Source organism: Dama dama, chromosome 11 (assembly GCF_033118175.1).
Source record: "Dama dama isolate Ldn47 chromosome 11, ASM3311817v1, whole genome shotgun sequence".
Classification (NCBI taxonomy): Eukaryota; Metazoa; Chordata; class Mammalia; order Artiodactyla; family Cervidae; genus Dama; species Dama dama.
Window position 1 is genome coordinate 83,895,631 of NC_083691.1, and position 15,314 is coordinate 83,910,944.

At 39.7% G+C, this 15,314-nt stretch overlaps 1 protein-coding gene across 3 annotated transcripts in view; it reads left to right on the top strand.

Moving 5' to 3' along the window:
* Nucleotides 1-7: 7 nt before the first annotated feature.
* Nucleotides 8-15,314, top strand: part of HEATR5B (HEAT repeat containing 5B) — a 94,863-nt gene continuing 79,556 nt past the window's right edge. For 2 of the 3 annotated variants that reach the window (XR_009694805.1, XM_061155586.1), the window contains exons 1-5: nucleotides 8-92; nucleotides 968-1,115; nucleotides 4,348-4,559; nucleotides 8,660-8,768; nucleotides 11,801-11,950. Coding sequence is in view for 2 of the 3 variants with exons in the window: in XM_061155586.1 (XP_061011569.1) it covers nucleotides 990-1,115; nucleotides 4,348-4,559; nucleotides 8,660-8,768; nucleotides 11,801-11,950 (597 nt within the window). In the remaining variant the exon portion in view is untranslated. Of the gene's footprint in view, nucleotides 93-967; nucleotides 1,116-4,347; nucleotides 4,560-6,557; nucleotides 6,739-8,659; nucleotides 8,769-11,800; nucleotides 11,951-15,314 lie in introns of those variants that run through there. The other variant, XM_061155587.1, reaches the window with a different exon arrangement.

Consider the following 15,314-nt stretch of genomic DNA (forward strand, 5'->3'; position numbering starts at 1 on the left):
CGGCTGGAGTGTGGGAGGCGGGGCATCCGGGTCCCCTGGCGGCTGCTTCAGGCCCTGGAGCTCTGCTGAGGCGCCCCTGCCAGAAACAGGAGGTGAGGCCGCCGAGTCTGCAGCGGGAGCCTGCGCGTTGACACATCCCCTTCCCCAAAGCGCCCCCACCACGTTGTCAGAGGGCTGGGGAAGGAATTCCAGTTTGTAATGAACACTTTCACTTTTCAGCCGCCGACTCCTGGGGTTGACAGCCCGGGTGATCGGCGCCCAGGCCTGCGGCGCCTCCTGCATTCCCCCCAGGCCCGGCGCAGCGGTTCGGTTCTCATAGTAGCCGGGTTCACCCGGACCAGCTGCGCGCGCGGCCTCTGCCAGCTGCGTTCCTGCGCTCCCCCCCCCCCCCCCCCACCCCCGGGGTTGTAGCTGAAGCTTCGGCCGCGGGGATCTGGCCTCCCGCCGTCACCTCATCCCCCTAAGGAAGACTCTCAGAGACTTCCAGGGTGGCATCCTTCTGCTGGGACGCCTTGAAGTCCTCCTGGGGCAGGTGCAGGGGGAGGGTGCTGTGCATCCAGCAAAGGAGAGAAAATAGGAGGGTGGGTTGTCATGCTCGGCTGATGTCTGATATTGGTGTTTCGGTTTTCTGTTTATGAAATGGGTAAAGGACATGTGTTTTTCTTCTGGAACCATGCCTTTTTTGCACTGTTTATTTTAATTTTCCTTTGACCCCATTATCCATTCTTCCTCAACAAGCATGACTTTCATTTGTTTTTGTTTGCACCCTTATCCTTTAAAATCAGTTTCTCAGGTTTTGCCTCGAAGTTATGTACGTGTCCTCCAAGTGAGATGAGAAGTAAAGCCTTGTATTTCTTTTCTTAGTGATTATATTCATGAAGCTTGACCTTTTTTTTTTTTTTTTTTTTGAAGCTTGACTTTTAACATGAACAAGTCTTTACAAGAATTTTAAAATTGTTTATTTAAGGTGTGAATTTAAAACTTCAGTCATGGAGTTAGCCCACAGTTTATTGCTCAATGAAGAAGCTTTGGCTCAAATCACTGAAGCAAAGAGACCAGTTTTTATCTTTGAATGGTTGCGATTTCTTGATAAAGTCTTGGTTGCTGCCAACAAGGTATGGTATTGCTTTTTATCTAGTTGAGTTAGCATATGTAAAGAATATTATGTGTAAATGATTTGTAAGAAAGCACATTATGTTTTGGAGGTTGTGGGTCACTTGAGAATATTACACTGTAGTAAAAATTTCTTGTCTGTCCTTTTTCTATCCTGTGGCAAAACTGAAACCTCATTTAAATCCAGCTTATTGCTTGGATAGAGGCTTTATATTTCTTCCTGGACATTTAAATTTGAGTGGAGAAAAAGAAGATCATGTGACTGCTATCACCTTAAATTCATTATCTCCCACATCAAGCGGTCCCTTAGTGCTGTGTAGCAGTTTCAGTATCTTCACTTGTCTCTCTGAAGCTGCTGCTGCTGCTGCTAAGTCGCTTCAGTCGTGTCCGACTCCTAGCGACCCCATGGACTGCAACCTACAAGGCTCCTCCGTCCATGGTATTTTCCAGGCAAGAGTACTGGAGTGGGTTGCCATTGCCTTCTCTGTCTCTCTGAAGAGTTAGCCTTTTTTTTTTTTTTCCTTTCCTTCACAGTCTTTTCATCCAAATTACTTTTCAATATTTGTGTTTTACTCTCCGTTTTTAAAATTAGATGCTGTGTTTAAAATTAGGAACTCAAACATCTGATAATCTTTTACTGTCTGCTCAAATTTAAGAGGGAAGGGGATGTGTGTATACCTATAGCTGATTTAAGAGGGAAGGGGATGTGTGTATACCTATACCTATACCTATACCTATAACTTCATGTTGAAGTTTGACAGAAAACAACAAAATTCTGTAAAGCAATTATCCTTCAATTAAAAAATAATTAGATTTTAAAAATAAAATTTAAGAGGGAGTAATAAAAGTTTGCTGGGCAGAGTGACGTTTGTTAACTGTGTTTTGTCATACTGGTCCAGTTCTTTGAGGAACTCTTTATAGGTTTCTCTGGGCTAGTCATTCCCCACAAGAGCCTTTTTTACTTTAAAGTGTCCTGAGGTATATGACTCGCTGCCTAGATTCTAGGATTTGGTGGAGAAAGCTGGGGACTTCAGCATTCAGTATGTTAACTTTTACTTAGTTCCCCTGTAGTCAGCGTAGTTTTCCCAGCCCACAATTGTGCCTGAGCTTGCGAAGTCCAGAATGAAGGAGAGAGATATGAGAGTCTTAACAGCTTCTTAAATAGACTCTCAATCATTCCCTTCACTTCTAGGTACAGCTTTATTCTCTCCTCCTTGAGAACCTTGATGCCTCAAAACAAAAGCCACAACATACATGAGCTCTTAGGGGGTTCTGTATTGGAAGTTGGGTATCTTCTAGCTTTCCCTATTGAGTATCGCTGGCTTCTATATTTTGAATTCATTCTTTGTTTTCTTTGCCCTTGTGTACTTGTACTTTTTCATTACTTATTTATTTCTTTGATTACCCTGGAGTATAGTTTCTGTAGAGACAGAATTAATGCATGGATTCATTACAGTCTTTAACTAAAAGTTCCTATTTTCTCTTAAACTCACTCCATCTGAGTATGGTTGCCTCCATTTCACTGAAACAGATCTTCTTTTGCCCAAACCAATGGTCCGTATTCTGTCTTAATGGACCCATCAGCAACTTTTCACCTAGCTGATCCTCTGTCTTGAAATACTTGAAACATTTTTTATTTTGTTGTGAAATTGAAAAATAAAAGGAGTATGTAAAAAGTTATCCAAATTGTGAAGCATGATAATATGAACCTCTGTGCTCCCTTCACTCACATTAAAAAATAAATTGTTAGCAATACTGTTGATGCACCATTGGTGTGAAGCTTTTCCTATTTGTGGTTCCTAAGAAACTGTTTGCTTTTAGTTCTTGTCCAACTTCACTAGTTACTCCTTCTCTTTTGCTGGCTGTTTCTCAGTCCTGGGCACAGTTTTGTTTGTTTGTTTGTTTTTTAAATACATCTTATTCCTTCAATGACACTATCTAATGCCATGACTTTCACTACCATCTACATAGTAATGATTCCCAGATATCTTAAGTACCTGCTCCACCTCCACCTCTTGGATATCTAAATGGCATCTCAAAGTTAAAACCAAATTATTGATTTAACCCTCCCAAACCTGCCCTTTCCCCTGTACTTTCTATCCGGAAATGATGACCATTTCATCCTTCTGGTTGCTCAAATCATAAACCTTAGAGTCATTCTTCACTTCCCTTTTTTTCTCAAACTTCACATCATGTTTCTCAGCAATTCATATTGGTTCTATCCCCTGTATATGTCCAGAATTTAATTATTTCTCATTATTTCCATTGTTACCGCCCTCATTTCTTATTGAATTTTTGCCACAACTTCTTAAGTGCTCACCATGCCTCTAACCATGTACATATGTAGAGTATCCTCAGCTCAGTAGTCAGAATGAGCCTGTTAGAACATTTAATCATGTCCCTCCTCTGCTTCAAACTCTCAGAATAAAATACAGAGTTCTTACAGTGGTGTCTGAGGCACTGCATGACCTGGTCCCGTCTACTGTTCTGACTTCATCCCCTGCTGCTTCCTCTGTCTTATTCTGCTCCAGCCACACTGACTTCTCTGTCCTCAAGCATGCTGAGCAAGGCCTTTGCATTTGTTTCCTGCCAGGAATGTTCTTCTCCCAGATATCTGCATAACTCACACCTTGATTTCTCTTCAGGTTGCCTTTTTCTTACTAGTCTCTATAAAACAGTAAGAAGTTACACTGATCACGTTTATTTGTAAACACTCTTTCTCCCCACTAGAATGTAAACTTCTTGACTGCAGAGGCTTTGTCTATTGTGGTCACTCTTGCTCGCCAGTGCCTAGAATAGGCATTGTGCATGTACGTGCACAATAAATATTCCTTTAATGAGTGAATGAATTCTCAGCATTGATTATGAGTAAATCTGAATATTTTTTGTTTCCTAGGGCTCTTCAGAGTTTCTTTTGGTTTCCTTTACTCAGCTATATAGCTTTGTGAGATACTGACTTTGCTTTTACAGGGGACCCCAGCTGAGTTCTAAGACATTAATTGTCCATACACTTAATATTTTACATCCTTTGATTGTTTTTTTAATAAGCCAGTGTGGAAACTTTTTGGATATAGAGTAGTCACTTTTACTGATAGCTAACTTTGTGGAATTGGAGAAGAATGAAGGAGAATATTTAATCTCCTTTAAATTTAAACAGAACAACCTTTTGTTGACTAAAAGATAAAATTATGTATAAGAAGAAAACTGATGTTCTTTTTTTTTTTTTCTTAACAGACTGATGTAAAGGAAAAACAGAAAAAACTTGTTGAACAATTAACTGGATTAATAAGTAGTTCACCTGGACCACCTACGCGAAAATTGTTAGCTAAAAACCTTGCAGCCCTTTATAGCATTGGGGATACTTTCACTGTTTTTCAAACACTTGATAAATGTAATGACATCATCAGAAGTAAAGACGATACAGCAGCCTACTTACCAACAAAATTGTAAGTACTCACTTCGAAATTAACCCTTGAAACTTGTTTTTTTTCAGAGTAATTTATCTCAATAAGGGAAGGGCAACCCACTCCAGTGTTGTTGCCTGGAGAATTCTATGGACAGAGGAAGCTGGTGGGCTACAGTCCATAGGGTCGCAAAAGAGTCAGACATGACTGAGTGACTAATACTTACACTTTGTCTTAATGAAGGGCTGCTGATCTTAAAGATTCCCAGGTAGATGGAGCCTGGGTCTTGCTGTTGACAGTAAAAGCTCTAAGTAGGTCTGAGGAAGGAGTTCTATTTCAACATATGCTCCATTGTCCCTGGCACTTGTAGCAAACTACAGAGAATTGGTTTGATGTCAGCAATTTGCACAGGGGTCTCTGGTACTTTTGAAGGAAATGATATATATTCTTGGCTGGGATGGAAAGAAAAGATTTTCTAGGTGATGAGATTGATGCAGGAACAGACAAACTATAGCCCCCAGGTCAAATCCAGCTTGCCGCCTATTTTGTAAATAAAATTTTATTAGAATGCAGACATGCTCCCTCATTTAGTAGCTGCTTTCATGCCAAAGTGGCAGAGTTGAGTACCTGAGACAGAGGTCACTTCCCTGGGAGCTCAGCTGGTAAAGAATCCACCTGCAAGGCAGGAGTGAAAAAGTGAAAGTTAGTTGCAAAATCATGTCCGACTTTTTGCATTTCAATGGACTGCAGCCTGTCCTGCTCCTCTGTCTGTGGAATTCTCCAGGCAAGAGTACTGGAGTGGTTTGCCATTTCCTTCTCCAAGGGATCATCCCAACCCAGGGATCGAACTTGGGTTTCCTACATTGCAGGCAGATTCTTTACCAACTGAGCCACTAGGGAATGCAGGAGACCCTGGTTCAATTCCTGGGTTGGGAAGATCCACTGGAGAAGGGATAGACTACCCACTCCAGTATTCTTGGGCTTCCCTCATGGCTCATACAGTAAAGAATCTGCCTGCAATGTGGGAGACCTGGGTTCAATCCCTGGGTCAGGAAGATCCCCTGAAGAAGGGAATGGCTGGCTACCCACTCCCAATATTCTTGCCTGGAGAACTCCATGGACAGAGGAGCCTGGCAGGCTGCAGTCTGAGCAACTTTCACTTTCACTTTATTGACTCCTAAGTTAAGGACTTAACCCAACTCCAAGCTCATGCTTGTGGTTTGGATCTAGGGCAGATATTTTCAGAGGAGGTCTTGAGGATAATGGCCTTAGGGATGCACCTTGTGAAAGAGTCCGTTAAGAAAATCAGCAGTTACAGTACAGTGAGGGGTGCTGTGGGAGGGAAAGTAACACCTGAGTAAACTCGGCTGTGGTGTGAGAGGAGAGCAGTGTCAGTGAAGGCTTCTCAAAAAAGCGCCAGAGAAGAACCATCAAGGAAGGCCACGTGGAAATGAGTCAAGTAGGGGGTTAAGATGGGAAAAGGGGAAGATGGATGTGATGGGTTAGGGACCAGCAAGTATTATGGAAAGGGCCAGGTAGTAAATAGATTTGGATTTGTTGAATATCTCTGTTGCAGCTACTCAACTCTGCCATAGACAGTATGTAAATAAATGAGTACAGCTGTATATCAATAAAACTATTTACAGCAACAGGTGGCAGACTGGATGATGGGCCAGATTTGGCCTGCAGACTGTGTTTCCCAACCTATTTTCTGGACAAAGGAAACTTATAACTGGAAACAGAGCTGGCTTATTTATACCTTATTTCCAGTACAGAATAGTGGAGGGGATAAGTTCAGGAGAAGATGATGAATCCAGTTCTGGACGTGCTGAGTTTGAGCCCACGTGACAGTGTGTAGTAGGCAGTTAGAAATCCTGGTCTGGGTTTCAGAGACCTGAGCTGAGAACGTTGTTTTGGTGAGTAGAGAGAGAATGGAGATTTGGGAGTAGGCTGAAACTGCGTTCTGGATAAAGTTACCTAGGAAGGGTGTATTACTGTTTTGAGAGGAGAAGGTGCCAAGGATTCACCTTCACAACACCAACATTCAAGGAGCCAGGGCCAGTATAACAGCTTACAGAGGAAATGGGGAAACTGTTCTGAACTTGGACACTGGTGTTTAGGTCTGTTTTCAACTACATAGGTATGCTGTGATTAAATTTTGTGTTTTTGGGGATGCATATGGATCTTAAAAGTGCTTTCCAATTTATTCTGGAGTTTGAAGGTATGTTCATCATTTTCTGATTTAATTCTCCATTACTTAGCAAATCCACACATGATTTTATAGTTCTGATAAAGCAGAATTTATTGTATATTACTTATTACTCATATGTATTTCCAGTGGATTCATGCGTTATATTTAGGAATTCCGTAATATATTCTGGCAAATGACCTCAGACATTTTTAGCTTTGTTTTCAGCCTATAGAGTATTGAAAAAAGCATGGGATTTGGAGTCAAAGAGGTGAAGATCGAATCTCTGATTCTACTGTTTGTTGCTTGTAGGATAGTAAACTAAATTTATTTAATCACTCTCAGCCTAAGAGTAACTTGTTCAGGACACATAGCTTTTGTGTGGCAGGTCCTAGGATTTAGACACAGATTTGCCAGAGCCCAAAGGATACATGCAGATTCACCTGCAATGCAGGAGACGCAGTTCGGATCCCTTGGTTGGGAAGATCCCCTGGAGAAGGATATGGCAACCTACTTCAGTATTCTTGCCTGGGAAATCCCTTGGACAGAGGAGCCTGGCAGGCTACAGTCCATGGGGTTGCAAAAGAGTCAGACAGGACTTAGCAACTAAATAACAACAACAAAAGGAAAGCTTGGGTTTCTTTCCAAAGTACGGGTATGATTTATTATATGAATATATGTTTATTGTCTTACTTTTCTGACAAGAATACAGTTTGATTAGCCATAATATTTGTTAACAATTATAAAGAATAAGCAAGGCATTTTTTTCTAAAAAATTTTTAATTGAAATATACTTGGTTTGCAATATTGTGTTAGTTTCACGTATACAACAAAGTGATTCAGTTTTATATATGTATATATTTTTAGATTACCTTCCATTAGAGGTCATTATAAGATATTGAATATAGTCCCCTTTGTTGAACAGTAAATCCTTAGTGCTTATCTATTTTATGTATAGTAGTTTGTATCTGCTGATCCCATACTCCTAATTTATCCCAGCACTCCTCATCCCCTTCGGTAACCGTTAAGTTTGTTTTCTGTGTCTCTTAGTGTCTTTTGTTTTGTATATAGATTCATTTGTATTATCTTTTAGATCCCACAGATAAGTGATATCAAATAATATTTGTTTTTCTGAGACTGGCTTATTTCGCTTGGTATGATATTTTCTGGGTCCGTCCATGTTGCTGTAAATGGCAGTATTTCATTCTTTTTTATGGCTAAGTAATATTCAATTGTATATATATACACCACATCTTCTTAAGCTAGCATCTGTTTGTTGCCATCTGTGCCATCTGTTGGTGGGCATTTGGGTTGTTTTCATGTCTTGGTTATTGTAAGTAGTGCTGCTGTGAACACTGGGGGGCATGTGTATTTTTGAATTAAAGAGTTTTTGTTTTTTGAGGATATATACCCAGAAATGGGATTGCTGAATCATACGGTGGCTGTATTTTCAGTTTTTTGAGGAACCTTAATATAATATCAATACTGTTTTTCATAGTGGCTACACCAGTTTACATTCCCACCAACAGTGTAGGAAGGTTCCCTTTTCCCTACACCCTCTCCAGCAGGGCTTCCCTGGTGGCTCAGAGGTTAAAGCGTCTGCCTACAATGCAGGACAACTGTGTTTGATCCCTGGGTTGGGACGATCCCCTGGAGAAGGAAATGGCAACCCACTCCAGTACTCTTGCCTGGAGAATCCCATGGACAGAGGAGCCTGGTGGGCTACAGTCCACAGGGTGGCAAAGAGTCGGACACGACTGAGCGACTTCACTTCACTTCACTCCAGCATTTATTATTTATAGACTTTTTTATGATAGTAATCAGTAAGGTGTTACTGAAAGTTTAAAATTTGTGGACAAAAATGTCCTGGTCAAATAAAATTGATTTCTGAAAATAAAAAAATGACAAAATTATTAATCTAAAGAGTAACTGATGAAAATGTCACTTCTTACAGGGCTGCAGTGGCTTGTGTTGGAGCATTTTATGAAAAAATGGGGAGAATGTTAGGCAGTGCATTTCCAGAAACAGTGAATAATCTTTTGAAATCTCTGAAGAGTGCAGAGGTAAGTTTTACAACATATATTAAATGTTTTGCTTGTGGTGGGAGTTAGGTATTAGTTAAAAACCTATGTTTGCCTTTTTTCTGTAGAGTGCATTACTCATATGGCTTACCAAGAGGGTAATTTAAAATTATTACTTGTAAAAAATATTACTTGCCCCTTGTTTTAATGCACAATTCCTCATATTTCAAGGAGAAAAGAAATAATGCTTTTCCTTAACAAAGAAGAGGTTTACATTAACTCTGGGGATATTTTTGTAATGCCATGTTATTTTTTTGTATCATAGCTAATGTATTAGTTTTCTAGGGCTGCCTTAATAAACTATCACAGAATGGATGGCTTAAAACAACAGAAATCTATTGTGTCCCAATTCTAGAAGTTTAAGTCTGAAAGCAAGGTATGAGCAGGGCCATTTTACCTCTAATGACTCTTGGGAATAATCCTTCCTTGCCTTCTTAGCTTCTTGTTGTTACTGGCAGTCCTTGGCATTTGGTGGTATTCCTGGGTTTGCAGATATATCTCTCGTGTCTCGATCTCTGCTGTCATACGGTTTTCTACCAATGCATCTGGTTCTGTGTCCAAATTCTCATAGTATAAGGGTACCAGTCATCGAATTAGGGTTCACCCTGATCTAGTATGACTTCATCTTTACTTGATTTCGTTTCTCAGTCTCAGTTCAGTCGCTCAGTTTTGTCCGACTCTTTGCAACCCCATGGACTGCAGCACACCAGGCTTCCCTGTCCATCACCAACTCTGGGAGCTTACTCAAACTCATGCCCATCATGTCAGTGATGCCATCCAACCATCTCATCCTCTGTCGTCTCCTTTTCTTCTCGCCTTCAGTCTTTCCCAGTATCAGGATCTTTTCAGATGAGTCAGTTCTTTGCATCAGGTGGCCACTCTATTGGAGTTTCAGCTTCAACATCAGCCCTTCCAGTGAATATTCAGGACTGATTTCCTTCAGGATGGACTGGGTGGATCTCCTTGCTGTCCAAGGGACTTTCAAGAGTCTTCTCTAACACCACAGTTCAAAAACATCAATTCTTCGGCGCTCAGCTTTCTTTATAGTCCAACTCTCACATCCATACATGACTACTGGAAAAACCATAGCTTTGACTAGATGGACTTTTGTTGGTTAAGTAATATCTGTGCGTTTTAATACACTGTCTAGGTTGGTGATAACTTTCCTTCCAAGGAGTAAGAGTCTTTTTAATTTTATGGCTGCAGTCACCACCTGTAGTGATTATGGAACCCCCCAAAATAAAGGTCTCTCACTGTTTCCACTGTTGCCCCATCAATTTGCCATGAAGTGATGGGACCAGATGCCATGATCTTAGTTTTCTGAATGTTGAGTTTTAAGCCAACTTTTTCACTCTCCTCTTTCACTTTCATCAAGAGGCTCTTTAGTTCTTCTCTGCTTTCTGTCATAAGGGTGGTGTCATCTGCATATCTGAGGTTATTGATATTTCTCCCGGCAGTCTTGATCCCAGCTTGTGCTTCATCCAGTCCAACATTTCTCATGATGTACTCTGCATATAAGTTAAATAAGCACGGTGACAAGATATAGCCTTGAGGTACTCCTTTTCTTATTTGGAACCAGTCTGTTGTTCCATGTCCGGTTCTAACTGTTGCTTCCTGACCTGCATACAGATTTCTCAGGAGGCGGGTCAGATGGTCTGGTATTCCCATCTCTTTCAGAATTTTCCACAGTTTGTAGTGATCCATACAGTCAAAGGCTTTGGTGTGGTCAGTAAAGCAGAAACAGATGTTTTTTCTTGAACTCTCTTGCTTTTTCAATGATCCAGTGGACGTTGGCAATTTGATCTCTGGTTCCTCTGACTTTTCTACAACCAGCTTAAACATCTGGAAGTTCACAGTTCATGTATTGTTGAAGCCTGGCTTGGAGAATTTTGAGCATTACTTTGCTAGCATGTGAGATGAGTGTGTAATTATGTGGTAGTTTGAGCATTCTTTGGCTTTGTCTTTCTTTGGGATTGAATGAAAACTGACCTTTTCCAGCCCTGTGGCCACTGCTGAGTTTTGCAAATTTGCTGGCATATTTAGTGCAGCACTTTCACAGCATCATCTTTTAGGATTTGAAATAGCTCAACTGGAATTCCATCACCTCCACTAGCTTTGTTCATAATGATGCTTCCTAAGGTTATCTGGGAACCTTACTTCCAAATAAAGTCATGTTTACAGGTAACAAGGCATAGGACTGATCTTGTCTTTTGGCAGGACAGTATTCAATCCATAGCAGCTAATATGATATGAGTTCTGTTTTGTTATTTCAATTTGTCATTACTTCTGAAAATTCTTTGTTCAGTTGGGGTTAACTAAAAATAGACCAAACCCTGGTCTCATAGTCTAATTCTTTATCTAGGAAAGCTAAAGGTTTCTTGGACAATACCTCTTCTAAGAACTCTTTGTCTATTCGTTTATTAAGCAAGAATTGAGGACATATTCTCAGGCATTAGTCTTATAAAGATGAATAAGATCTACCACTCAACCTCAAAAAGCTTACGATCTAGTGAAAGATATCTATATTTAAATCAGTATACTATCAGAAATATGAATCAAACACTGTAACAGGGCAAAAACAACACTTCAATTTTAGTCCCAATAATTTCATAGTTTGGAATATATCTGATAAGTTTTAAACCTGTGTTGGATATTTTATTCCTCTTTTAGATGCTTTACATTACCTAGGTACTTTTTGTAACTTTTTACATTCTGAAAGTTGGGATCCTTGAGAGGTTATTATACTGAAGCTTTTGAATTTTTCATGTTCTCATTATTTGCACTTCAACAGGTCCTGGAAACATTAGAATATGTTTACTTATTGTAGCATAATTTCTTAGGTATTATCTTGTTGAAGTTAATAATTATTTTTACCTTTTAGATTCATTTTAGGATACTTTTCATTTTTCGTTACTTACTATTTATGTTTAGTGTTAAGGCCATTAGGCCAGAGAAGTTTTGTGTATTGGTGTGTTCTTATTTAAATGTGGAATTTTCTTTATGTTCATGTGTAGTCTCAGGGGCGAAGTGAAATCTTAATGAGTCTACAGAAAGTTCTGAATGGACTGGGTGGTGCAGCAGCTTCCTGTCATCGTGATATTTACAAGAATGCCAGGTCCCTCTTAACTGACAGGTCAATGGCTGTTCGATGTGCAGTTGCCAAGGTTGGTTCTCAGCTGGTTTATAACATTGCTTCTTAACCTGCTTACTCTTAAATAATCAATGATGTTTTTCTTTGTTTTAAAATATGGTATGATTTTTGTTCCCATGGATTAGTTTCATTTCATTTTCTAGAGTCATATATAGGAGAGAATAATGTTGTATGTGCTTTTTTTGCCCTGGCTTCTTTCACTCAGCATAATTATTTTGAGATTTGTCAGTGTTGTTACATGTATCGATAGTTCATTCCTTTTTATTGCTGAATAGTATTTCATTGTATGGGTATACCACAATTGGTGTGTTCGTTCATCTGCTATAAGTATTCAGGTTGCTTCCAATTTTGGCTATTACAGAAAAAGCTACTGTGAACATCTGTTTACTAGTTTTTGTAGACAACATGCTTTTCTTTCACATGGATAAATACCTGGGAGTTGTATGACTGGATCATATTCTAGATTTACATTTAATTTTTGGAGAAGTTCCCAAGTTTTCCAAAGTATTATGAGATTTCCTCTTTCTCCATGTCCTTATCAACATTGAGTATTGCCAGTCTTTTAACTTTTAACCATTTTTATAGATATGTACAGGTATCTCATTGTGGCTTTAATTTGCATTTCTACACTAATGATGATCATATTTTAGGTGCCTATTTGCTATTCATATCTTTGATAAAGAGTCTATTCAAAAATGTTTGCATCATTTTATTGAGTTATTTGTTTTCTTATTTATTGAGTTTGTAGAGTACTTTGTAGGTTCTTTATATATTTCTTTATCACAAAGGTGATTTGCAAATATTTTCTCCCACCCCATGGTCTGTCTTTTCATTCCCTAAATCATTCCTTTCTAAGAAGAGAAGTTTTGAATTTTGTCCAAGTCCAATTTATCAATTTTTCTTATGTTAATTATGCTTTTAGTGTTGTATCTAAGGGGCTTCCCGGGTAGCTTCGCTGGTAGAAAAAAAATCCACCTGCAGTGCAGGAGACCCCAGTTTGATTCCTGGGTCAGGAGTTTCCCCTGGAGAAGGGATAGACTATCCACTCTGGTATTTATACGCTTCCCTGGTGGCTCAGACGGTAAAGAATCTGCCTGCACTTTGGGAGGCCTGGGTTTGATCCCTTGGTTGGGAAGATCCCCTGGAGAAGGGCATGGCAACCCACACCAGTATGCTTGCCGGGAGAATCCCCATGGACAGAGGAGCCTGGTGGGCTACAGTCCAGGGAGTCCGGCAGGCTACAGTCCATGCAGCAGGAAAGAGTCAGACACGACCGAGCAGCTAGGCACAGCACAGCACTGTACCTGAGGAAACTTCTCCTAGCCCAGGCTTTCTCCTATGTTTCTTTCCGAATGAGTTTTATAATTTTACACTTGGGTATGGGATCCATTTTGAGTTAATTTTTGTATATAGTGCAAGGTATGAGTGAAAGATTTTTTGTTTTGTTTTGCACATGAATATTTACTCATTCTAGTGCCATGTTGAAAAGGCTATCTTTTCTTCACTAAATTGCCTTTGCACCTTTGTTGAAAATCAGTTGTCTATATACTTGTGGGTCTGTTTTTGGAATCTCTGAATAGTTTCATTGAACTATTCGTCTATCTTGACGTACCTTTCTTGATTACTGTAACTTTGAAGGTGAAAGTGAAAGTCGCTCAGTCGTGTCCAACTCTGTGACCCCATGGACTGTACGGTCCATGGAATTCTCCAGGCCAGAATATTGGAGTGGGTAACCTTTCCCTTCACCAGGGGATCTTCCCAACCCAGGGATCGAACCCAGGTCTCCCGCATTGCAGGCAAATTCTTCACCAGCTGAGCCACAGGGAAGCCCAAGAATACTGGAGTCTATCCTTTCTCCAACAGATCTTCCCAACCCAGGAATCAAACCGGGGTCTTCTGCATTGCAGGCGGATTCTTCACCAAGTGAGCTATCAGGGAAGCTCAACTTTATATGCCTTAAAATCAAATAGTGTCAGCCTTTCAACATTTTCCTTTTCAAAATAGTTTTGGGTATTTTCAGTCCTTTGCATTTCCATATAAATTTTAGCTTATCAATTTCTACAAAAATTGCATGCTGGAATTTTTATTCAGGTGTACCTGTTAAATCAGTTTGGGGAGAGTTGACAGCTTATCATTAAGTCCAACTCATAAATATGATATCTCTATCTCTCATTCATTTAGGTCTTCTTTGATCACTCTTAGCAGCATTTTGTGGTTTTCAGATGCAGATCTTGCATATCTTCTGTCAGATTTATTGTTAACTATTTCATATTTTTATGCTATTTTAAATAGTATTGATGAAAAAATTTTTTAAATTTCTAATTTACTGACATAGAGAAATACAGTTGTTTTGTACATTGATCTTGTATCCACCAACCTTCCTAAACTGTTACTGATTCTATGTCAGCTTTTTTTTTTTAATGTTTTATTTATTCGGCTGTGTCAGATTATAGTTGTGGCATGTGGGATCTAGTTCCCTGATCAGGGATCAAACCCAGGCCCTCTGCTTTGGAAGTACAGAGTCTTAGCCACTGGACCACCAGGGAAGTCCCTATGTCAGCTTTTTAAATAGATTCTATCAGGTGTTCTATATAGACAATCATGTTGTCTATGAATAGAGACAGTTCTACTTTTCCATTCTGGATGCCTTTTATTTATTTTTCTTTCTTACTGCACTTCCTGAGTAGGTCCTTCAGTTCTATGTTGAGTAGAAAACATGAAAGCCAACATTCTTTTCTTGTTCTTGATCCTTAAAGGGAAAATACTCAGTCCTTCACCATTAAGTATGATGTTAACTGTCAGTTTTCTTTGATGATCTTTATCAAGTTGAGGAAATACCCTTATATTCCTAGCCTTCCAAGAAGTTTTTGTCAAGAATGTATTTTAGATTTTGTCAAATGCGTTTTTTTAAAAAAATTGATTTCTAGTGTTGTTTCTGTTTTCTAACTAAATTTTTTATTTTAGGATAATTGTAAGATAATTGTAGATTTACATGCAGGGGCTTCCCAAGGGACTCAGTGGTAAGGAAACAGTCTGCCAGTGCAGGAGACACAAGTTTGATCCCTGAGTGAAGAAGATCCCCTGGAGGAGGAAATGGCAGTCCACTTCAGTATTCTTGCCTGGATAATCCCATGGACAAAGGAGCCTGGTGGCTGTAGTCCCACGGGGTCACAAAGAGTCCGACATGACTGAGTAACTAAGCACATAGTATGCAGGTTTTCATGCAGTTGTAAGAAATAATATATAGAGATTTTTATAAACTCATACCCAGTTCCCCCTAATGGTAATATTTGAAAAAGCATACAGCATTGCAAGCAGCATAATGCAGTAGTGACATTGACACAATCCACTGATGTTGTTCAGTTTCCCCCAGTTTT